Source organism: Mixophyes fleayi, chromosome 8, assembly GCF_038048845.1.
Source record: "Mixophyes fleayi isolate aMixFle1 chromosome 8, aMixFle1.hap1, whole genome shotgun sequence".
In the NCBI taxonomy this organism is placed as follows: Eukaryota; Metazoa; Chordata; class Amphibia; order Anura; family Limnodynastidae; genus Mixophyes; species Mixophyes fleayi.
Window position 1 is genome coordinate 58,025,909 of NC_134409.1, and position 26,944 is coordinate 58,052,852.

The 26,944-nt window shown below is 37.1% G+C and overlaps 1 protein-coding gene across 1 annotated transcript; it reads left to right on the forward strand.

Moving 5' to 3' along the window:
- The first annotated feature begins 528 nt into the window (after nucleotides 1–528).
- On the forward strand, nucleotides 529–20,166 carry FNDC7 (fibronectin type III domain containing 7). The gene is made up of 13 exons (XM_075184174.1): nucleotides 529–547; nucleotides 1,287–1,544; nucleotides 1,630–1,884; nucleotides 5,958–6,218; nucleotides 6,983–7,240; nucleotides 12,271–12,525; nucleotides 13,185–13,442; nucleotides 15,387–15,641; nucleotides 15,904–16,158; nucleotides 17,750–18,010; nucleotides 18,803–18,832; nucleotides 19,464–19,518; nucleotides 20,084–20,166. The coding sequence occupies exons 1-12, from the start codon at nucleotides 529–531 to the stop codon at nucleotides 19,493–19,495; spliced, it is 2,397 nt and encodes a 798-aa protein (XP_075040275.1). The 3' UTR covers nucleotides 19,496–19,518; nucleotides 20,084–20,166.
- Nucleotides 20,167–26,944: the final 6,778 nt, after the last annotated feature.

Sequence of the window (26,944 nt, forward strand, 5' to 3'; positions counted from 1 at the left end):
CCGACAGAGACTACGGTCATTTTGATAGCAGTCAATTAACCTACTAGTATGTTTTTGGAATGTGGGAAGAAACTGGAGCACTCGGAGGAAACCAACGCAAACACGGGGAGAACATACAAATGCCACACAGATAAGGCCATGGTCAGGAATCAAACTCATGACCCTAGTGCTGTGAGGCAGAAGTGCTAACCACTAATTCCACCCCTACCCACCCGGCTGCCTGGAAGGGCCCTGTTGCTAATGCTGCTTTTTGTCCTTGGGAACATTTAGGCACATGTAGTAGTGGATTAAGACAGCTAGTTTCAAACCATGCAAATACTGACATATGACAAAGAATGTTGCTGCATTTACTGGTAGTAGATTACTTCTATTTTCAATGTCGTTCCAATTTTGAATACAGAATACAGAATACACAGAACAATACATAGCACAAGATAATATGTGATATAATTGTTTTACAAAAGTTGATGTCCAAAGTTGTTGTTATATCATGACTTAATTTATTTTCATTGTACTTTATGTTTTCAGATGGCTTCAACTGACACAGGTAACTCTTACAATCTATCTGTAGTCATGTTCAAGCACTTATGTTGAATCTATGTAGACATCTTCAGATATTCTTCTTCACTCTTTCTCCTGATGATATTTTCCTAACTTGCCTTAATCCCTAGCTTATCTACTCTCTCTCTCTCTCTCTCTCTCTCTCTCTATCTCTCTCTGTATATATATAAATAAATAGATAGATAGATAGATAGATAGATACAGTATTGTTGGTGTCAATATAATACATTTGGGTGCACAGTTTGGGGAGCCGATAGAAGAGTTTCTCCTCAACGAAAAAGATGCAAAGAAGAGTCAGTTTGAAAGGTGGGACATCAGGATTTTAGTTGAAATGAGGGAATGTTGATAGGTATTTCATTCAATATAATACATACTGTGCTCACCTACCATTTCATTACAACAATTACGTGAAAAATTAAAGCATGAAACAAACTTTAACCTATGTGCAGGTGTATCTCCAGCGTCTCAATGATTTGCATGGTCAGTAGATAGACTTGGCACTGGTAGCAGTTATACCTGGTATATAGTTATATACAGGTATAACTGTTCCCTTCCCCTGATTCAGCTTCTTCCTGTTCAAAATTGTATCAATAATGAAAGATAATTAACACAAAAATAACACATGCAACAAGTATAAACTGAAAATGCTGTCATTGTATAAATGTAGCACAGCTGCAGAAAATAGGTTTAGATATTATATATAAACATTTGTATTTTTCTTGCAGAGTTTTCAATATCAACATATGATGTCACATCAAGAAGTATATATGTTCAGTGGAAAAAAGTTGCTATGGCCACATCATATAAAATCACAGCATCCCCTTTGATGTCAGCTGCCCCGTCTGCATTTGCAGTATTTAATCCAACCACTGTGATAGGGACTTTAAATACACTTCTTCCCAATACTAACTATACAGTAATAGTGGAAGCCATGGACAAAGATGCCATTACTCTAGCTCAGGCTCAGGTTCTCCAGCTTACAGGTTAGTGTTTTGTTTAACTATTTTCAATACTTTCAACCATATGTTTCTAGATCTCTCTCACTGTTTTTTATTCAATTTTATGCAGCTCCTGAGGTTCCCATTATTGACCAGGCATATTCAAAGCTGAGTAACAGCATCACTGTGGAGTGGGCTGATGTACCAGGAGCTACAGGCTATCAGGTGATCGCTCAGGCTGGACAGGTATTCTTTGAGTCCTTTGTCACCAGTTCCCCAGGGACTGTGACTGGTTTGCAAGATGCTACCTCCTACAAAATGACTGTGAGATCCTTTAATTCAGCTGGGAAGAGCCAGCCTTCTCCTCCAAAATGGGCAAAAACAGGTACTGAAGGACCATTTAGCCATTTTAGTTAATGCTTTTGTAATGAGGGTATGCAAAAATGGGCATTGTTTTGTAATAATCACAAATCAATATAAAAATAATAGAAACTGTGAATGTATCTGGGTTTTATTAGTTAATATTTACCTAAATGTCAGCTAACCCTAATGGATTGAGACAGAGCCACAGTATCATCTTTTATATTGTGTTTTCTGAATATAATTCTAACAGTCTATGTATGTTATATACATTCAGAATTGTTAAAAGGGAGTCCTTGCTGGATATGTACTATCAGACATTTTTTGTTGCTCAGTAATGTTGTTCAGTACCGTTACAGAGTTATTTTTTCCACAGACCAGCATTCTAATGAGTTCTCAGGGAAATGGGTGTCCCCCAATAAATGCTTAAGCTTCACAGTAATTTAAAAAATTTGATCCCTTTACTAAAAGCGATCTGGAGTTGACAGGATCCTTCTGTTTCACAGTTATCTACGAGGACTACGATTCCTCTTCAGGTTTTGGCATCCTTCCAGGACACCTCAAAGACAAGATGGTCTTCTAAATAGCCTATTTTCCATGTCAGGATTCAGGATTGGCGCTTAAGCCAGTATTTCTAAACATAACAATTTTCACCGCACCAAGTTAAACCCCTTATATGTTGAAGAGATCTATGTGTCTCATAAGGTGGGGAGGTGCTCCTACACATTACCAATATACATATTGAAAAAAGGAAAAAAGAAAGAGGGGGGGATGGGAAAATGTGTATATAGGGCACTCTTTTTAGATTCAATATATATAGAGTAAATTTCTGTTAAAAGTAATATCTTTATTATAATAAACAGACGATACATTAGCGAAATAATTAAAAACACTCAGTGAATGAACATATTGACCAAATGTATTGGGTGAAACACTGTTAAGAAGTAGTAAAAAAGACTACTGTGCTGTCTCACTGTGTCCTATCAATGATATAAAGTAATGAGCTGTACCATTATCACATAAATGGTATAGTGATATTGGATGTATAAATGTAAAGATTTTCTTCTACGTCCAAACCTATCTATTCTGTTATGATTGATTTCAGAATACTAAGTATCTAATTTGGACTACTACACATAGTTCCTCTCCTGAGAACATAGTCCCATTTGTCACTCCTAGAGGTGGAATACGGTACTGCACCAATATAGTATATAGTGAGTATAGTGGATATGATCGTGCTCAAGTACTAAAACACACCCCTCTACTACTAATAGTAGTGTATATGTTATAAGGATATCTGGTATTTCACTCAAATAAATTCTGGTAGAGCCTAGGGTTAGGTATCATAATGAATCCGAATACCTGACATACCATTTATTAGTAATATGGTTGTATAGGCGCTCTGGTGTCTAAAACCCTAAGCCCAACAAACTGGGGAATAGCTGTATGGTAAGTAAGCATTATTAAATAGCCTGGCTGGTGTTCTATAGCATTGTAAAGCACCCAGCATGACCCTGTATGTCTGTTAAACATACAGCCATATCTAATATTCTAAAAAGAATACTCAAAATAAGCATATAAAATATATATAAAAAGCATTTCACAATTTACTGTCAAACACTAGACTCAAAGTACAAATATTCCACTTGTCTCAATATATCCAGTGTGCCCAGACTAAAGAATGTACATGTCCAGATAGTTTTATGGGGTGCACCTAAATCCTGTGCAAACACAATCAGGTATATAGATGGTTAAAGCTCTTCAAAAGCGCTATTTGGAGGTAAAAGTCTTTATTTGGAGTTGGGGCCAGTTCACTCTTTACACAGAAAGTAAACAGCAGGCAAATGGATGCTTGTTGTTCATCCATAACTGTAATCCAGCAGCGTCTGAAGCTATATAAAATATACATGCATGTAATAATCCTTATTATAGATGTAATATCTGGAACAATCTCACCCAATATAGCGTGGTGAAGCTGTTAGGGAGATGAATTTCCCCTCCTAGTTGTTAGTACAGCCAAGACACAGTTCCACATTCTGGGTCCCTCCTCGTTATTATTCCCGCTGGTCAAGCATACCTATTATGAGATGGAATGTACATCCTGCTTTCAGTTCATTCAAATATTTTCTTCACTTAGATATAACACTTTTAAGGAGCTCTCTCTTGTCACTTATTACTGGTAATGCACGTAAGGGTTTCACTATTTCTCATTGCAGTTTGGTGCACACCATTATGATTTTAGTTCATCTTCTTATAAAACCTGGTTATCGATTTGAGATGTGGAATTGTCTAACTGATGCATTTCATTGGTAAAGGTCTGACTTTTTCAGATGTAGTAGATAGCAGGTACTAACTATCGATAATTGTCTCCTCATATGGGAACAGTTTTCCTTTATCAACATGTCCAGAGTACATGGTATTATAAGGAGTATATCCTAATAATCAAAGTCCTGAAATTCAGTACCATTTATTTAGTACTGAGCACCTAGACATCACTCCTTAATTGCTGCATAGTCAGGATCTACACAGACAAAGCCAAGTGGCGAATTAACATTCACAGCCCCAAGGCCATGAGGAAGCATATTTGCAGTCTGCAGTGGGCAGAGCATTTTGCTCTGACCATCTCAGTGACCTTTATTCCAGGTTTAGACAACTAAGAGGTGGACTTGCTGAGCCTGAAATAAGTGAGTGGTTCAGTATCCTGAAATTTGTGGAGACTTGTTAAGATATGGAGTGTCTCCAGAAATAGATCTATTGGTATTGCAATTAAAACCCAGGCTCTTACTCTGCGGTACCAGGTTCTAGGACCCCAGAATTTGTTTAATCTATGCAAGGGCAGTTCTGTGGCCGTTCTAGTTATTCTACCTTTTTCTCTGTACTCCGATGATCACTCAGATCCTGCTGAGGGTAAAACTAAAAGGATTTTATTACTCCTGATTGGCCCAGATGGTCCCAGTATGCAGATCTCTCAAGCTCTCAACCATTCATCCTCAACATTTTCCCCTTTTACTGGCTCTTCAGTCTCAGGAACCCTTTTTTGGATAGACCTGACACAATTGGCTTTGTTGGCTTGGAACTTGAAGTCATCCTTCATCCTCAGAAGGGCCTTGCTGACCTTTTTATTTAGACAATTCTGTGGACATGTAAGTTTTCCTCTTCCTGTGGCTATTACAGGGTTTAGAAGACCTACATGGCCTGGTGTAAAGAATGGAATTTCCTGACTGGGGCATCTCTTGTTTGCCTGTAAAAGGGTCTGGTTCTGATTTCTCTGAAAGTGCAGGTTCCTTGCATTTTTATCATGCATCTAAGCAACAGGTATAAGGAATAAGATTTAGCCATGCTGATCTCAGATGCTGACCAGCTTCAAATATGTTAAAGTGCCAAAGCAAAAGATATAAATTGGTGGTTCTGGAAAGGATAACATAAATACTAAAATGTTTTTTTGTATAAAAATAAAAAAAAATGAGAAATTGATGATATGGAGAATGCATGAAATAAGGGTTTACAAATGTTACTATCTGCACTTGTACTAGTTTGTGATAAAGTGTTTAGTTGGACTTAAAACCTGTTAGGAGCTCTGCAGTAATGAAGACAGGAAGTACAGGTAGCAGGAGGAAAATCATGTTTCCTTAATTTCAGATCTCTGTAATTGATATAATTGAAATATCATTCATAAAGTATATGACAAGCAAGTTACATGTGGGACTTTTGACAAACAGTACTAAAGTGCAGCGGTGTACAACTTAATCTCTGTGTACCAATCTTTACCGCACTTGTATGTTCAGAAAGGAAGAGCAGAGCCTCCAGAATGAATGGGTCAGCATCATCTGGCCCACAGCAGTTGCATGGGCTGCTCCGGCAGTAGTTCTGCACCTGCTGCATGTACTTTAATGAGTCTCTCCTAATGTATTTATTTAACATTGCTATGTGTAAGCGTATTAAAACACATAGCAAATTACTGTATAGTTATTTGGATTCTGCTGTTCTGTGCATTAATCGTTAAAGGTTTTGTCTGTTGCCATGTCTGTTTGTATATGTATAGCTTGGCAATAGGTGAGTATTATTGTCACTTACTGTGTTGTTTTCCCAATACCTTAGTTCTGGCAGCTGCATCTATTACAGTGGAATCTTTGACCAGTGGCTCTGTGAGTGTTAGCTGGCAGCCTGTCCCCTCAGCCGTGCTGTACTCAGTCTCTGTGATGAGATCAGATGGATCTGGAAGCAGATGGAACCAAAACACCACAGCTCTGTCCCTCAACTTTACCTTTTTAGACCCAGGCACTATCTACACTATCAAAGTTAATGCTTGGGATGCTAATGGAACACCAGGAGATGACATCACATACAATCAGATTACACGTAAGGAACACTTTGATGTACAATAATGAATTAATAAACCATTACAGCTTAAGACACATATATTTGAGCATGATTTTGCGTTCATTTATATGTAACTTTACAATGGCTAACATTGCATATTGTCAAATTCACTACTGCACATTAATTGTTTCAAACAATGTACTTGGGGGAGTGGGTTGCATTCTTGAATTTACAAGCAATAACATTTAAAAACTCTAAAATTTCACAGGTTTATTGTTTGAAGCTCTAGCTCTTACCATTCTTCAATGGCTTGTTGCATCTCGCTAAGCTTCTGACTTTAGTTAGCCAGTAGATACCAGTAGGTAGATAATTATCTCTACCTAGCTGACTGGTAGTGACTAGTGTTGACCGGATGTCAGGTCAAAAGAACAATTTAAATATGACATTATTATGAATAAATGTACTTGTTGTATTTTATCAACCCTCTTTAGAATGTGTGTTTAATTGTGTAATTCATATGTACAGAATAATTGCTAAAATAATTTGTCACCCTTTCAACTTGGTTTATGATACTACATTTATATGCAGACATTTAAGTATTTTTAACTTCCGAAACTATCTGGAAAAAATTATATTCATTATTTAAACCACATTTTACAGTTGATCTCTATGCATAAGTCTTATTTCCTTCACAACTTGAGTAAATTTATATCATTCGTTGGTGGAATTCACCATAATGAAGTCCTTAAAATGACATCCATAATAAGACAATCTTATGTTTAGCCATTATTATTTTCTTTTAGGTCCAGTTGCTCCATCAGATGTTCATATCACATTCAACAGTGGAGCATTAGAAGCTACATTTTCCATACCTGGAGCTGACTCTGCATCCAACTACACTGCAGTTCTTTACAGTGGAGACAACAGTGTCAACTGCACTATGTCTGTGTCCACTTGCACAATCTCTTCATTACAGTGTGGGACAGAATATATAGTGTCCTTGGTAGCAGTCAATGATGCTGGATCAACTCAGTCACCAAACAACTGGAGTCTAAAATCAGGTGTGTTTTTGCTTGGAGACTTGAGATTAGAATGATGTTCTAACAGCAATATTGAAAATATGCAGCTCCAATTTCCCTTACATAAATAGTAATTTAATTGTCAGTTGTTTGTGGATTACTAGAGCAAAATTTGGAACATTTTACATACAAAGTAATAAAAAGTCAAAACCCAAAAAATCTATCTTTACCTCAAATTGTAAAATTTGCTAAATGTTTTCAAATGTGTAATAGATTTTGCTCAACATTTCCAATGAATCAATTGGTGATCCAAATTATACAGATCTGGATCTAACAGTAGCAGTATTGCATGTTCAAACTATGAATGAGTCTTTTTTTTTAAAAAAAAAAATAGTCCTACAGTAAACTAGGAATCCTTGATGCTGAATTCTCAGTGGAGAGGATCAAAACAATGTCACCCTGATGCATTTTGGGACAAAGGGTATCTTTCGCAAATCCCAATTATTGACTTCATTACAGTTCACACTCATCAGAATACCTAATGGTTTGCTAATATTGACAAGCTAACATTTACTAACATTGAAACAATTAGTCTCTTGGGTGTACTTTGTTTTGATTGTTGCCATTAAATCTGTTATGTGCTTCTATCCTTTTATGTTTCAGTTTGAACTTTTTAGTAGTCTAATATCAACAAAAAAATTTGGAAAAATATACCATATGACTCATGATATGAACCACTGATGCCCAATAAATAGAAATGCATGTTATATGCAGTGACTGTGCCTATATGTGTGGAACAATTTCAGTACAAAGAGAATTGTAAAACCTGCCATTCTGTCCTCAGAGATTGCAAGATATGTTTGAGTCCAAGAGAAGTTTCTAGCTATGCTTCATTAATAATATTTTCACAGCTATTATAACGTTTAATGTTCTTCATTATGAAGTGTATCCATGTCTGATAGTTTAATTTAGAGATGAGCGCACTCGGATTTCTGAAATCCGAGCCCACCCGAACGTTGTGGATCCAAGCCGGATCCGAGACAGATCCTGGTATTCCCGCCAATTGCAAAACTGAAAGCGAGGCTCTGAGTCATAATCCCGCTGTCGGATCTCGCGATACTCGGATCCTAAAAATTCCCCGCTAGTCGCCGCCATCTTCACTCGGGCATTGATCAGGGTAGAGGGAGGGTGTGTTAGGTGGTCCTCTGTCCTGCTATATCTCGTGCTGTTCAGTTCTGTTCTGTGCTGTGCTGTGCTCTGTGTCCTGTTCAGTCCAGTGGTGCTGTGTCCTGTGCTCTGTCCTTCTGAGTTCAGTGGTGCTGCTGGGTCCTGTGCTGTGTCCTGTTCAGTCCAGTGGTGCTGTGTCCTGTGCTCTGTCCTTCTGAGTTCAGTGGTGCTGCTGGTTCCTGTGCTGTGTCCTGTTCAGTCCAGTGGTGCTGTGTCCTGTGCTCTGTCCTTCTGAGTTCAGTGGTGCTGCTGGGTCCTGTGCTATGTCCTGTTTAATCCAGTGGTGCTGTGTCCTGTGCTCTGTCCTTCTAAGGGCATTGTTATTTCCCCATTATTCCCAAATTATAAAAAAATTCAAAAATAGGTATAAAAACAATTACAAAAAAAGTAATTATAAAAAAGAAAAAAAAATATCCCAAAACAATCCTGCAGTATAAGTCCATTGGTACTGCTATATTACAAAGTTCACTGATTCAGCAGTATAAGTCTAGTGGTACTGCTATATTACAAAGTTCACTGATTTTGCAGTATAAGTCCATTGGTACTGCTATATTACAAAGTTCACTCATTCTGCAGTATAAGTCCAGTGGTACTGCAATATTACAAAGTTCACTGATTTTGCAGTATAAGTCCATTGTTACTGCCATATTACAAATTTCACTGATTCTGCAGTAAAAGTCCAGTGGTACTGCAATATTACAAAGTTCACTGATTCAGCAGTATAAGTCCATTGTTGTTACTGCCATATTACAAATTTCACTGATTCTGCAGTATAAGTCCAGTGCTACTGCTGTATAACTCCAGTCCAGTGGTACTCTCCTGTGCGCATATCATTTTTAAAGGCTTTGCCGAGTGTGTGTGGCTTAGGGGTACACTCTCTTGTGCTACATATAATGCAGAACAAAAATTTGGAGGATAAAGTAGGGAAAGATCAAGACCCACTTCCTCCTAATGCTGAAGCTGCTGCCACTAGTCATGACATAGACAATGCAATGCCATCAACGTCGTCTGGCAAGCCCGATGCCCAATCTCCTAGTACCGGGCATGTAAAATCCAAAAAGCCCAAGTTCAGTAAAAGTAGCAAAAAGAGAAACTTAAAATCATCTGAGGAGAAACGTAAAGTTGCCAATATGCCATTTACGACACGGAGTGGCAAGGAACGGCTTAGGCCCTGGCCCGTGTTCATGACTAGTGGTTCAGCTTCACCCAAGGATCTTAGCCCTCCTCCTCCTCCTCCCCCCCCTACAAAAAATTGAAGAGAGTTATGCTGTCAGCAACAAAACAGCAAACAACTCTGCCTTCTAAAGAGAAATTATCACAAATCCCCAAGGCGAGTCCAAGGGTGTTGGTGGTTGTCAAGCCTGACCTTTCCATCACTGTACGGGAAGAGGTGGCTCGGGAGGTGCCTATTGATGTAGCTGGCGCTGTGGAGGAACTTAATGATGAGGATGCTGATGTGGTTATTGTAAATGAGGCACCAGGGGGGGAAACAGCTGATGTCCATGGGATTAAAAAGCCCATTGTCATGCCTGGTCAGAAGACCAAAAAATGCACATCTTCGGTCTGGAGTTATTTTCATCCAAATCCGGCCAACCAATGTATGGCCATATGTAGCTTATGTAAAGCTCAAATAAGCAGGGGTAAGGATCTTGCCCACCTAGGGACATCCTCCCTTATACGTCACCTGAATAACATTCACAGTTCTGTGGTTAGTTCAGGAACTGGGGCTAGGACCGTCATCAGTACAGGGACACCTAAATCCCTTGGTCCTGTTGGATACACACCAGCAACACCCTCCTCGTCAACTTCCTCCACGATCTCCATCAGATTCAGTCCTGCAGCCAAAGTCACCAGCCAGACTGAGTCCTCTTCAATAAGGGATTCATCCGAGGAATCCTGCAGCGGTACGCCTACTACTGCCACTGCTGCTGTTGCTGCTGTTAGTCGGTCATCTTCCAAGAGGGGAAGTCGTAAGACCACTACGTCTTTCACAAAACAATTGACCGTCCAACAGTCGTCTGCCATGAGCACAATGTAAAACAAAATTAAAACCAATTAAACAAATTAAACCAAAAGTTAAATGCCCAGTCATAATAAAAAAAAAGAGGTATTGACGTCCTCGAACTACTGTACTGTTTATAACTTAGAAACACTACACTGGAAAGCTTGAGCCTTTAAATGAAAAAGTCACTCTTAATTGCACGAATATTTGCAACAGGGACAGTTTTTTGGTTAACAAAGTCAACAAATAACACTTCGACCCTGTCTGTCTTTCACATACTTGATGGGATCTCAATGATGAATGCTCAGTACCATGGTCGTCTAAAACAAGAGGTATTGACGTGCTCGAACTACTGTAGGGTTTATAACTTAGAAACACTACACTTGAAAGTCGGAGGAGGTATTGTGGCCCCGGTACCAAATTGGGTACCGGGACCACTCCACTATGCAGTCCAGAAAGCTACCTTGGTGAAATGTTTTGGACTAAAAACAATATTGTGAGGTGTTCAGAATAGACTGGAAATTAGTGGAAATGATTGTTATTGAATGTTATTGAGGTTAATAATAGCGTAGGAGTGAAAATAAACCAAAAAAACTTGATTTTAACACTTTTTATGTTTTTTTCAAAATAAATCCGAATCCAAAACCTTAAATCCGAACCAAAACCTTTTGTCAGGTGTTTTGTGAAACAAATCTGAACCCCAAACCTCAAGCAAATCCGAACCCAAAACACAAAACACGAGACACCAAAAGTGGCCGGTGCACATCCCTAGTTTAATTTAAAGAACTATAGTGCTGAAACATATATGGGTTGCTTTATTAAAGCCTATACGTTTCCCAGGGTTTTTATTTTTTGTCTATCCTGTTCACTCACATTCTAGAAAATCCAGAGTTAGGCACAGGATTTATGAGAACTCAGGTTCACCAAAACTACCAAAGTAACTGATTTTAATCATTCACTGGCTTATTTTTTTTTTTTTTAGGAATTCCAATGTATATGGATTAAGACACGTTCAAGCACACAGAATGCTTGATGTGAATATGCAAAATATTGTTTGACTGGTTAACAATTGCGTTATATACTGTTTTTCCATGGCATACATAGACAATGATGGCACACTCCACTCATTTTTTTTTGTATTAGGACTGTATGACACAATTATCACATAGGCAGATTTGTCATGGTGACCTTTCCACATGTATGATCCTGTTTATCGATCTTTAATCTATAAAACTAATAGCTAAAAATTAGTTTTTCCCAACTCTGCAGCAATGGCTTGCCCTGGTAACTCAACTGTATGCTATAAAAAAGTGCAGTTTTTCTAGACACTATTGCCAGATAAATTTGTGACCCAGACAACACTACAAAGCAACCTTCAGGTCATCAGTATAGTCAGAATAGTCAGCCCACCCATGGCCTCATGTCCCTCCTTAGCTCTGATATAAATGCTTTAAAGTGGTTGTTTTAATATATTGAAGTGGCTAGCGCCATTGCCTCATTTGGCAGACTTGTGTTTTTTTTTACGATACCTTGTACTTGATCTAACTATTTCATTTGTGTCTGTTTTGTGCCTAGGATGAGTCCCATACCTGCACACGTAGACACAGTAATAATAATGTATGTCCTGTGATTGTGGCCACTGACATTTCCTTTTTGTGCTTCTGCTGTTTGATTTATTTTCTTTGTTTTTAAGTAAATGGTTTGACTTAAAAATAAAAAATAAAATAAAAAAATAGGTAAAACTATGCCATGTGAACAAGTTGAATTAGCATGAGATTGAATTCAATTATGGCATGTATTTGCTGTGATTTTGCTACTAATAGAAACTCATCTATACCCTCAGTTCCATGTGCACCTAGTGGGATTACAGTCAGTGAGGAAAACCCTGGGAACCTTACTGTCTCCTGGTCCAGTGGAAACCTCTCAGAGTATTATGTTGTGTTTGTGAAGAGTGATGACGGCTTTGAGGTTCATTGCAATACTTCCCAGTCACCGTGCTACTTTCCAGCTGAGTGCGGTTTCACCTATTTCATGAGTGTCTTTGCATATAACAAGGCAGGACAAAGCCCCCTGGGCGAACTTCTTAACTACACTACAGGTGAGCATATGTGATAAATATACCCCTAGATATGGCCTAGTTTGAAGATAAAATATAAACCTTTTCCTTACATTTGTTGTAAAAGCTACTTTTTACAAGTACAGTGGAATTCGCAATGAGCCCAATATTTTCTACTGTAGGAAAAGTAGCTTTATGTTCAGTTTGGAAAACACTTATTTACAGGAAAAACAGAAATTTGATGAAATCATATGGCAAGAGTTGAACTGTATTTTTAAATCAAAATGATGAAATAATCTTCTCTGAGTATTTGAATATTACTTTTTTTAATTTGCCATTATAATATTTTTATTGGCTGATAAATTTGTTAATTCTTATATTTTTTATTTAAACAACTAGTTTTTTATTTTTTATGTGAACAGACAACATGACTTTAAGAGAGACATGTTAGGGAGCTTTTGTTTTGTTTGGTCATTTGTGTAATGATTCTAAGATGTAACAATCTATATGCTGAGCTAAAAAATTTTTTTTATTTAGTGACAATGGATTACCTGAGAGTACATATGTCTGCTGTACAGTATCAATATACATTTCTTATTTCATGATCTGCCCTTTCCACATCTATATTGTACTCACTGTCATGGTGGTTAAATGTTAAAATGAATAGTATGTTTCTCAAATTACATGTTATTACTCTACAGCACCGTGCTGCCCCAGTGATTTCAACCCAGCCTATGTATCCAGTGACACACTAGAAATTATCTGGTCTGCCGTGCGAGGTGCGGAAATGTATGAGACCAAAGCTGTTGATGGGACCAACATAATCCTCTGTAATGACACAGCTACAGTGTGTGCACTTTCTGGCCTACAATGTAACACACAATACAATGTAACTGTATTTTCATATAGCGAAAACATGGGCAGCAACACCTCATGTGCATCAAAGTATATGAAAACAGGTATGTGTGTATGGAATGTTATGGGCTATTGATTTGTCTTTCACCTTGCAATTCCATATATTTAAATAATGTTATTATACTAATATTTCCTCCTCGCAATACACATTTGAGTCACAACAAATAAATTAAACAAATAACTTTAATGAACAAGGTGGGTCTATAATGAGCCAAACTCACACAGCTGTCTGATGCTGGACATATATGGGCCAACTCTGCTGGTGATCAGTGTCTAATATAGCCATACTCATAGGCTTGGGAGGAGTGGCCAGATATCTTCTCACATGACTGGAGACTGATAGGGGGTCATCAATAGTAATCTTTCAACAAGGGGTCCAATAAATTTTGATTATTGGGCAATACAGTTTCTTGCAAAACACAAGCGCCAACGTGTTGGGCAAAATGCTTGATGCGGTATATGATATTGCAGCATGTGTGGCCAACAAAATGAAGGTAATAAGGGTAAAAAAAATAAAAATTTCTTCTTGCAAAACTCTGGATTAATTACTAATACATTGTTAACAGATGTAATTATGATAAAATGTTATAATTGCACATCATGCTTATACAAATAAGAGACGATGTGGAACAATTTCAGGTAGCACAATGGTTAGTCTCAACCTCATATATAAAATTGTCCTCATACAGTATGTAGATGTGTTATACTGTAATGAAATGCAGATCAAGTTATTTACAGGACAGTTAGTAAGAGTCATGGTATTGTCCAATGTGAAGTAGGCCTGCACTCAAGAAAACAGGGTGAGGCAAACAGGCCTAGAGATACAGAGGATGATACAATAGTAGAAGGAGAACATGAGGAAAGAGGGCCCTGCTTGTGAGAGTTTACATCCTAAAGGAATGGAATATACCTATGGACTGTTTTTTTGTGCTCCATGTTTTATTTTATTTTTATATTTTTAAATCATGCATGTATTCGGTTCTTATGATTTTTAGCAACCATCATGTTTTTAAAAGTACATTTTTCCACGGGTATTATTTTGACCCGTATAAGATCTGTCTTTCCCACCAGTGACATAGAAACCCTGGGATAGGTAGTCCACTTTTGCTTTAAGCCAAGAACTTAGAATATATTCATGTGTTTCTATTGTTTCTCTAGGAACCATAGCACATTGCTGAGCACCATTATGTGATATATCACAAGGATTTTATTGTATGAATATCTTGTTTTAATAAATCTTGTTTTGTACCCGGTATCTGTTGCTATATAATATCCTACTTACAGTGAATCACTTGGTTAATAGAGGTGTCCCAGCGCTTGACGTTTTTCTGCGTTTTATTTATTTGTTACGATCTGGTGGATCGTGGTTCGAGCTGCAGGGTCACCTACAAAGGTCTTTTTCATTTTAGAAATCAGGCATATCATCTGCTTAGCGCCAGGGGGTTCCCATAAGGGGACCAATTTGCTTTCCTAAAGGAATGGGAAAGACACAATTATGCTTGTACTGAGTAGTGGAGTGGAGGTGGTGCAGGTGGGTGTAGAGGCAAAGAAGTTGGTAGGAAGGCTGATAGGCTGGAATAAAGAAGCATTTTTTTAGGGTGAGCTGAAATTACAATAATAAAATGAAACCTTGATACTACGGACACGTGTTTTACATTCCATTCTGTAAATATAACATATCTTCCTAGTGAATTATGTTGCAATGAAGGATAGGCTTGTTTATTGACATGAAGACTGACAGGAATGCGCTAAAGCTGTTTCATACCTAAAATCATAAAATTGATATCTAAAGCTTGTAACATACAGCGCATTTACACATTTCTGGCTAATGTCCACAATTGTGTTCATTCTCATTGAATTATGACTGCTAGCTGCTTATTCTTTAAATGTTAGAACATAATTTGTTTAATAAACTGTATGTTTCATTAAATAGTGACTGTTTTGTACCCCATAATTAGTTTCTTATGATGTAACCTATGTGCTTTCAGCTCCCTGTAGCCCTGAAATTAAAAATATCACAATGATGGATATAAGCAGCTTTATGGTGAATTGGGAGTCCAGTAACTATAATGCAATGTACACTGTGACTGCAAGAGGAGAAAACGGATTTCTGGACTGCACAGGCTCAGGTTCCTCTTGCACTCTTGAGAAACTACCATGTGGATCAATGTATATGGTCAGTGTGGTGGCATCTACTTACGAAGGAACAAGCCTGCCCAGCTACAGTGTGCCCTTAGAAACAGGTAACTAATTAAGACATGTTGACATTCTTTTGCCACTACAGATTCATGGTATACAGAGACTGCAATATACTTTTAATATCCAATGACTGTAATTATTTTCAGCATAAAATATCAACAATAAGGAATACATTAGAAATAGTTTTTATATTCATATCCATATTTACTGTTAATCCACTGTTAAGCACAGCTTGCATGATCCATCTCGAGTGTATGTTTTGAAAATGTTATATCATTAAATGTATTTTATTGTTTCTTGTTACAGTTCCTTGCTGTCCAACAAACATAAGTGTGATCCAAGTCACTCAATCAGTGACAAATGTGAGCTGGTCCACTGCCACAGGAGCACTGACATATACCACAATGCTGGAGTCACCAAGAGGACAGGCAAAATGCCATACTCTAGAGGACCACTGCTTGCTGGGATGTATCACCTGTGGAACAAGCTACTCTGTGTCCCTGGAGGCAGTCAGTGAAACTGGCCTTGTGTCACAGTGTGCTTATCATGGCTATTCATCTAGTAAGTCAGTCAGTTTTTCATCTAAAACCTCTGAACGACTGGTGTCATCTAGATATTTGCTTCAGGGCTGCCAAGAGGAATTCAGGGCCCCGGTACAGAAACCTCATGGGGCCCCCTGATGCAGGCCAGAAATTTTTTGCCGCAAAAATGGGGGCGTGGCTATGGTGGGAGTGGTTACACAATTGGGGCATGGCTATGCATAATTGTGTCCGGCCCCATGTCTACCAGGTTAAAAGCACTAGTCCACCTTCCTACCGAAAAAAACCTGCATTGCTGCGTACACCATTGGTGTAGCGCCCGCTTGCCGGAGCATGACATATGGGGGAGTATATGGGGGCACTTTTGTGTGACATAAAATGAATTTAGACTGTAAGCTCCAACAGGGCAGGGACTGATGTGGGGGAGTTCTCTGTACAGCGCTGCGGAATCAGTGGCGCTATATAAATAGATGATGATGATGATGATCTGTTTCTCTGACAGAGAAATTAAAACTTCTTGAAGCTCCCTATAATAAGGGACAAATCACGAGGACGATGGGAGGAATTGGAAAAGGACGCACAGTACTTCACCTACTGAACATTTTCTGATTAGAAAATGTTCAGTTAGAAAACGTCTCTTAAAAGTGTCTAGTTTCTGCACCATCCCCTCCCACAGTTCTCTCACACCTTAAACCACTCTCTGTGCTCCATCCCTATAATCCTCTGTTTTGGACACCTATCCTACCTATACTTGTAGTATTTTCAGCACAGTTCCCTTCAGAAGACACTGATGTCTAAGAATATGGTGGTAGAATATTCATTTCCAAAAAGTGTGGTCCACGAATTTATAGAGGAAACAAATAAGGAACATTAATCTTTGCTTTGGATGTGTTACACATAATAATTCTACTTACATTGTTGTTCCCTGTTCCCTGCAGCCTGCTCCCTGCTCCCTGCTCCCTGCTCCCTGCTCCCTGCTCCCTGCACAGAAAACAGCTTTGACTCGCGCTCCTTACAGGCACGGTCACAGGCTGTAAACAAGTTCCACAAAGTCACGCGAGAGCACAGTCTCACGTGACGTCATCGCATTGTCTGTGCGCCGCGGCCGGCACTACAGTAGCGCAACCCCGAGCCCGAACCCGGACCGAACCCTACCCCCCCCAACATGGAAAAAGTTTTTTTTTATAAAAAAAAAAATTAAAAAAATCGGCAGTGCAGCCCCGGGCCCCCTGGCATACCCGGGCCCGGGTAAATAGTACCCGCTCCCCCCCCCTCTCGGCGGCCCTGATTTGCTTGCAATATTTTGTTAAAAAACCTGATATATCTACTGTACTGCACTTGTAGGTTAATGTCAGTGTTCATTCTTCCAGGCGCAATATGCCGCAAGATACGTGTGACTCCATACATGACCAAAAGTTGTGCACATGCACCAGGACAAAACTTTATGATGCACAATTACACTTACGTGCAACTCTAAATCATGCTCTTAATGCGATAACTAATAGCAGACTTATATTTACTGTAAATGTAATAAATGTGAAAAACTCTAAACATCGACTGTATTACATTAATTCATCCAAATGGCAGTATACCAATATCTTAGTATTCCATAGGTGCTTGCTGTCCATCTGGAGTGAAGCTATATAGACTGTCTAACAGTGGCATCCGTGTCACTTGGCGGGCATCAGCTGGTCCCGACAACTACACCGTCAACATCTATGGATCTAAAGGCAATTTTACGTGTAGTCCAAACACCAGCTACAATTACTGTGATGTCACCGAGATACCATGTGGAGATGTGTACACCGTGGTGGTTTCACCCGTCAGTGGAGGAGACACCCAAATCTCTTTCTGTCCCAAAAAAATATATTCTGGTAGGAACTCAATATTTTGCTTGAAATCAGTACTTACTGGAAGTAGTTCCACTCATAAGGTAGCAGTTGTTCAGTATTTATCAAACTAGGGATCATCTCTATGGTAAATACTGTTTCCATCCTTACAAAGGTTAAACATTGCCCGTGGTGCATTGCTATGTGCTAAGATAAATCACCCGTGAGAATGTACCTATTAGTTGAGCACCTTTTACATGAATGGCACAATGGAGTGCTAGTTGCACTGATCACACCAATAGCATTTAACCCTGCTACCATTAAAATAAAATGGAGGGGGCAGGGATATTAGGACACCAGCTGTATAAACCATTGCATTTCAGGGGTTGTCGGATCAGTGCCACTTACCCAGACAAAATGTGCTTCAGCTGAAATCTGCTTCTAACAATGCTGAAACAAAAGAGAACTTGCTATATGAATTATCATAATTAAACGTTGAACAAATCATTTCACTTTGCTTGCTGTAAACAAGCACATAAACAGTTCATGTCACCGTATTTTTTGCCAAGTATTACTAGAAAAACAGATGTCTGACAAAGCCTTTGCTGATTATGCATCAGTAATGAGAATTCTGTTGCTACAAACACAATCTCTAAAACACCTGCATACTATATTCCAATATATTATTGTTATTATTATTATTATTATTATTATTAATATTATTACAGGGATGTCTGTGAATACTCCATTTTATGCACAATATTCATTTTATGACAGATATTCAAACACAGACCTACAGACCTATGCTAATGTGACTTCTCTCTTATTTATTTACAGTTACATGCTCAGGAAGCTCTCTTGGCATGGGTAAGACTTATGCAATGTGTATATATTCTCCTCACAATTCAGTACCAATAGATTATATATATATATATATATATATATATATATATATATATATATATATATATATATATAAACATTAGAAAGAACAATTTATATGAAAGATGTGAAATTAGAAGCACTTTATTAATTCATGAAATAATGTCTAATTGTTTTAGAATACAGTCTTAAAAACAAAGTAATGAATGCAAATGAAAACGTTTAACCGTTTAATTAATGCTACATACCAGAGTTCTCTGATATGCAGAGTATTAGAATTTTACTACCAAACCAATTTCCCCTATGCCTAGTCTGATCAAAGGGGTTTACTCCTCCATTATTCCTGAATGAAAGCAGTTCTCTCAGGGCTATCAAAAATCCGTACTATTTCATTAAACGTACAGGCAAAATATAATAAGTCAACCGATTAGGCAACCAAAGATCAGCTGTAGGCAGAATGCATACATACATAGATACATATATGCATACATACATAGCAAGCATTCATTATTGTCCTATTATTCAATATGTGCCAATGTGGGACACATTTTATGCATTCATATTTATTTATTTTATTGGTATTACATTAATTTAATCTTTGTGTATGCATTTCCAGTGATCTACAGAGGAAAGAGAAGTGTTACATAAAACAATAAAAGTGCTGCATGCAGGTAAGAAAACCAAACACACCTATTATTTTACCTGATTGATTCATTTGGAAACCTTCTAAATCCTTACAGAAACTAACATAACCATCTGCAGCAAAAACAAATTTTGTCACTAGAATTGTAATTTAATCTACAAATAGGAAAAAAAAATCACTACAAAAGTGAGCATATTACAATTACTTTTTTACATTTTGCTGTTCTTAGTACCCTAGCAGCCTCTGTCTACCTTGTTATAGGACCTGTCCTATTCCTCTGCTAATTTTTTTGTTTTCTTAAATATAACTTTAATTTATTAGCTTGAGCATGTATAAATCTTTTCAAACCTTACAATATTTACTTTTTTCCCCATCAATTGCTATAACACCATAGAGTTGTATAATTTGAAAACTTAAATATGTATTTAGTGTCAAAAATTGTATGATGGTCTACAAAATCTCAGAAGTGCAAAATACACAATAAAACAGTAGAAATAATCTTTTTATGTAAACATAATCTTTTGAATTGTTTACAATTGTTGTGATTTATATGTGACTAAAATATATATATATTGTTTTCATTTCACATACAGAATCCATTACAACATTTCAGGATTGGAATAACTGGACATTTCAAGCAAATTTATGTGCATAAGGAATTTTGCACATACATCACCAAACAATACCAATGTATTGAAGAACTGTTTAGTGCAAAATCACTCTGACATCAGAGATACACTATCTATAAAAGTATAAATGTGTACTGTATGACACAGGTCGTTGTTAACTGCTGAACATTTTTTGGTAGCATTTACAAAAAGAAACACTATACATTCTATTTGAAATATAAACTATCTATTCTACCATGTTTATTTGTAAAAAAAAACATGCCCAAGGTTTACACAATGCCTAACTTGGTTAGTAAATATATTAATACTTCATACTCATACTTTAGACCTCTGATCAGGGACAACTTGACCTCTGTGCACTCTAAGATAAATTCAGGGAAAATATATTTTCATTAACCATTTAGAGGTATTGGAGATTGGAGTAGCATTGTAGATTAAATAAATTAAGTTCATGATGTTTGGTTAAATAAACTGAAGCATTCACTAAAGTTGTTATAACTTCACAAAAGGTTACATATAATACATAACTAAAATAATTACAGTACATTTGCACAGTGTTCTAAAACAGGCATTATATTAATGTAATTGGTCTCAACATATAGTATATTATATACATGTAGAATTATTTGGCATACAATTCTGGCATGCATACTTTTTATATTAAACACAACTTTCTAGAGAAAAATATGCTCCCATCTCTGATATTCTTTTGTGTTCATTTCCAATTTGTCACAATCAAAATGATAGACTGATTAACTGCTGTGATCTATTAATAAGTATTTAATTCTATTAAATAAGTATTAAAGGATGTGACAGCAACCTAATAATGTATAAGACTCCACTCATAGTAGGCCAGCAAACACAAAGTCCTTGGCTGCTCTGTGTGGGTTGACATTTCAAAATATCTAATAATCCCCTTGTATTTTATATGTTTGTTACAATTTTGTAAATTCATAAACTTCAGATTTTGTATTTTATGGCCATATAGGGTTTCATTATATACTGTATTGTTATTACAAGGAAGAAAGCAGGTCATTCATTAAACTGATTTCAAAACTCTATCATGTCTTGTCCATACACAACATATAGATGAGACCTGTTAGCCTGTAAAGTTCTCAGTCACCACATTACTGTCACTTAAAAAGAAAATCTTACACAACATATGTTCCAATTCACGGGAAAAACTGATCCATCTTATATTTTGTTTTGATTTAACCTGTCAGGAATGCACATTTGTAGCTACTTTTTACCTAACAATCCCTACAAAGATATTAAGATTTTATTTTAGTTTCAGAACGTGTTTCATTTGCAGCTGAACTCTGTTTCTAAGTACAGAAATGTAATGTAGTTTGTAGAAATAAACATCCCTATTTGCATATTGTTCCAATGGTCTTTCTTCTCTGTTTGTATATAGGACCAAGTGATAGCTAACACATACTAAATATTACAAAACATAGACTGGTAGAAGCTGCTGTATATCTTGTTTTGGGTGTAGTGATGTATCACAGTAAAGGAAATTTCTGTCTAGTTTGAAGTTCCTTTTATAGAGCACAAAGGCAGTACATTTTTATCTAGTAACACTTCTAAACAATGACACAGTTCTAACTCTGCCTGGAGTACAGGAAGCACCTGGGGTGATTTCCCATGTAACACAAGTCCTGTTTATACTCCCATTTGTATTCTGATATCACCTGATTGTAAAAGGTCACCATAGACAAAAGATGCACTCCAGTGTGAAACCATCTACATACTGTACATAGAGCTATGTAAATCTATTATACTCTCTTGCCCATCAGTTAGTTTTTTTTTATCACTGCCTCAACACACTGAAAACTGCACTTACATAAAATTAGATATACCTATTTTCTTAACATTTTCAACATTTTGGTATGGCGTAGCTATTGTTTTGTTTGCATTATAATTCCCACATTGGTTTGGTACATTGCTTTAGTACACAGTTGAAATTGGAATACACAATATTGTGGCTGACTTTAGAATACAGCACAATCTAGTCAACAAATACCAGTGAACTATGCATAGACACCAGTGTGATGCTTTGTACATATTCCATCCTCTTTGGTACTGGTTAGACTCTCAGGGGCAAGTAACTTTTTTTTTTCAGCTGTAATGGGCAACACAGTGTTGCAAATGCCACCAGTAAATCCAGCTATCCACTGCAGATCATATAATATTATATGTAGCACGCATATGTTATATTGTTAATACATAATTTATAATGTAGACATAATGGTCTAATGGTTTTATTATCTTAGAGGACTATTAATGTTATTAATGTTATTTTATTGCTTTTATCAAACATACTATATGCCCATCCCACTTATGTTTCATGCTCACCAGATGTTCCTTAGTTTACTTTTAACCAAACTTCAAGTATTCTTAAGGACTTAAGGGTATATTTACTAAGCTGCGGGTTAGAAAAAGTGGGGATGTTGCCTATAGCAACCAATCAGATTCTGGCTGTCATTTATTTAGTACCTTCTACAAAATGACAGCTAGAATCTGATTGGTTGCTTTAGGCAACATCCCCACTTTTTCAAACCCGCAACTTAGTAAATCTAGCCCTTAGTGTGGTATAAAAGACATTATGTCATTAAAAGCAGATGGCACAGTCAGTAAGAGCACCAATGGTAGAGCTACAACACGAACAGACTCAATGACACAGATGCTAATTCTTATACACAGGGCCAGATTAGGCCTGGGCCCGGGGCTGAAAATTATAAAGAGCCTATTGTAAGAAGTGAAGTCCCATCAGAGACGTGGCCAGTGATGTGCAGGTGTGGCCAGCTGTGTGTGGGAGTCGCCTAAAACCATGGAGGATATAGCTTGCACTTCCCTCCAACCACTTACATCTCCCTTCCATCTTCCCTTATTTAAAGAGTGCACCACTAACTGGTTCACATAGCATGCAATTTGCTTCCTGTTGCTCTCCAATGATGGGACCGTCCCCATGCAACCAGGTCCACATCACCACTCCACTAAACACCTCAAAGCCCCCTCCGTCTACCTGTGCCAGGTACCCTCCTGGCTGACCTGGGCCTATTTCTGTGGAGAGGCCTGGGGCTGCAGCCCCATCAGGCCCATTGTTAGTCCGGCCCTGCTGATGCATCTGACGTTAGATAAGTCACTTTATCTCTTTTTGTTGTGAACACCATCATTTATATTCTAAGCTTGGAAATGGTGTTTGAGTAATTTTGTGTACATCGCTGTATAAAAATATCCACAATCACAATTATTCCTCTATGCTTCTGACTGTGTATTTGACAAAGCAAAATGGCTACAAATATTATAAGCCAACATCATTTTAATTCAGCATTGACTTGTAACACCGGTAACATTTCCAAACACTACTGGCACATAAACACAGAAAACTGAACTTGGTGCGCTAAAAGTACCATACAAATAAGAACTCAGTGGGCCTGATTCATTAAGGAAAGTAAAGCAAAAAGATAGTAACTTTGCACCATGGCAAAACCATGTTGCATTGTTGGGGATGTAAATTTTAAATGTGATGGCAGATTTATATTTGGGGTAGGGAGGGCTCTATATCATTTTTGAGCACATGGCAATGTTCCAGGAAATATGTGGAACATGTTTAAATAGTAGATAAGAGAAGAGCTGGTAAGAAATAGTTTATTTTAGATAACATAGAGTTTTGAAATTTACTTTGCAAGGCTAAAATCATGTCAGATTTATAGCCCCAATTATTTTAGACATATAATGCCAGGTGTTATATCTTTTTGCATGCTAGAAAAAGTTTCTGAGTGCTACAAGAATGTGTAATCTTGATTGTAATGAACAGAATAGTTTCTATACACACAAGAGATGGTGTTGTGAATTGTAAATTTCCAACAATTACTTGGGTGGTGCTCCCCTACCATGTATAGCTCATAGAAATTAGCAAACCAAAAAGAAACAAAGCATGGAATATAAATAGGGACACTCTTAGAGCAATAGAATAATATTTAAAAATAAATACTTTATTGAATATATGTGACAAAAGTGCAAAATGTGTGATTAAAATTGGCAGCTGCTGCTGCCCCGCCTCGCTATGTTAGGTATATTTTAGTGGTGAATCAATATTCACAATAGTAAATTGTTATAGGATCCTAAATTGTTAATCTCTCAATATAGATTATATAATCTCTTTTCGTGTCCTAATTGATATAATATAACAAAAGCTGTTTAAAATTTGTCAGATAAATAAATATTATATCTGAGAATTAACTAGGTGCAAGAGAAAAAAAGCCATTGAGAAATATGCTGCACCAGGTTCAGATGGCTCTATGCAATTAACAGCCTCTGTATAGAGATTGAACTGAATAAAAGGCTTATCTCCTTCCTAATGGAATGCTGTGATACTGTCACTCCTGAATAAATGCTATCTTAAGAGTAGCCTACTTCTAATAAAGTTAGAGAAAAGAACACTACTATAAGCGGTTCACGTCCTGGATATACCAGGGGTAGTGCCGCTGAATGTTGTTATCTAGGACTAAAAGAAGAGAAAGGATCTGTTATAATAAAGCATAGCGAGGCGAACGCCGACGTGTGTTTCGCATACTCGCTTTAACAAGGCTAACCGAGGTATATTGACAATATTTTCATTCTTTGGGAGGGGGGGGAGAGCCTCTTCCATAAATTTACTGACCAACTTAATATGAACCATCTTAATTTACAGTTAACGTCAGAAATTGATGAGTACAAGCTAAACTTCTTGGACCTTACAATCCAAATAGATTTGGATGGAAGACTAATTACTGACATGTTTAAAAAATCTACTGCTACGAACAATCTTTTACATCATACCAGTTCTCAGTTTCCACCTGTGATCAAAGGGGTTGCTAAGGGTGAATTCCTTAGGGCTAAAGACAATTGTTCCATTGCAGATACGTATGACAAGAGATCCAAAGAATTGTTCCACAGATTCAAACTGAGAGGTTACAGTGACAAATCTCTGAAGAAAGTGGTACGAACAGTTAACCGTATAGAAAGGGATTCCTTAATCTTTCCTCCACAGAAACCTCCAACAAAGGACAGAGTGAGAATGATAGGTACATTCTGCTCTGAGTGGTCGAGAGATTAGGGATATTTTTCAACGGTATTGGCATGTCCTTTTACTCGATACAGATCTGAAACAAGAATTGGAAGAACGAGTATCAATAACTTGGAGGAGGGCACGAAACTTGAATGATCATCTGGTCCATAGTCATTTTATCAACAAACACAATAATCCAAATCTATTACTAGTTTCCACAAATGTGGCAGGTGCAAAGCTTGCAAGTATACAGTGGAAATGGATGAGTATAAAGTAGATTCCACAAGATTTGGAAAATCAAAGAGTTTGTGAATTGCAGCTCAACAGGAGTTATTTATTGTCTGGTCTGTCCGTGTGACTTGAAATATATTGGCATGACTACAAGACCATTTAAAAGGCGAGCATGTTAGTAATATCAGAAATGTTCTGAGTAATAAAAACAAATTTAAACCGCTTACGACAGTAGCCAAACATTTTTTAACACATCATAAAGGCAATCCTTACTCTTTGAGAGCGTTTGCTATGGAAAAAATTACCCTCGGTATCAGAGGAGGGGATTTACAACAAGAGCTAATAAAAAGAGAGATCAAAAAAATATTCCTTATGAATAGCTTGATACCGAATGAATTGAATGATCATACTAACTACTTGGTCTTTGTGTAGATGGTGATTGTGAATACATATGAGCATTTCACTGATAATTTCTATTAAATAATGGTACTTTTAATATCTCATTTCTATTCCAGGTACCAATGGATAGGATTCAGGATTATATTAAATATGAGCTAATCTTTATATAACTATATTATTCTTCCTTATTAATTACCGCGGCCCTATAGTATTACTTCACTAGCTTTCCACACTTATTTCACTTGCTGCTTAAGCTCATATTTTTTCTCCCATATCACCTCACCATTTTATTTATTTCTTCTTTATATTTAGCATTTTTACACTATTTCACTTTCGCTTTACCCATTTTTCACTTCTTATTAATTTCTATGCATATGTTTATAGCTGAACACATCCTCAATGTTCACCTTATCCTACACTTCTCATTTCACTTATAGGGCATTGCTTTTCAGCTTTCATAATATTTTTCATAGGGTTTATTAATCATTATTACTCATACTCTAGCACCATCGTGGTTAGATTTTTTTCTTTTTTGATTTTTTTTTTTTTTCGTTTGAATTTGTGCATAAGATTTTTTATATTTATCTTTATTATTCATTTTTCATTTTTTATTACCTACAGTATTTATCACAAAGGGGGTCTGTTTATTTACTTGGACCAGTTCATCAGGGATATTTGATTTACCTGTAGATCCAAGTAATGCATATATGTTATATTAACCTGCCTTGTTAAACAGTTATTTTTGGCTAGGTGGGACTTTCACTCTCAGCTTCAGGATAGGTCCAAACAGCTGTCAATCCCCAGTGGTATTCTTCGATATTCAGGATATCTGATTGCATGAATAATTGTGATGTAATCACAAGGGTTGTCTCTTCCCTTTAAAAGCACTGCCATTGGTTCTCATCGGTTAGCTTTGTTAAAGTGAGTATGCGAAACGCGCGTTGGCGTTTGCCTCTCTATGCTTTATTATAACAGATCCTTTCTCTTCTTTTAGTCCTAGATAACAACATTCAACGGCACTACCCCTGGTATAGCCAGCACGTGAACCGCTTAGAGTATCGTTTTTTTCTCTAACTTTACTATAAGTAGGCTACTCTTAAGATAGCATTTATTCAGGAGTGACAGTATCACAACATTCCATT

Bases quoted from the DNA above. Each gene is read 5' to 3' on its own strand.
- FNDC7 (XM_075184174.1), top strand. The intron at 6,219-6,982 runs GTAAGGAACACT...ATTTTCTTTTAG, and splicing joins CACATACAATCAGATTACAC to GTCCAGTTGCTCCATCAGAT. The intron at 13,443-15,386 runs GTATGTGTGTAT...ATGTGCTTTCAG, and splicing joins ATCAAAGTATATGAAAACAG to CTCCCTGTAGCCCTGAAATT.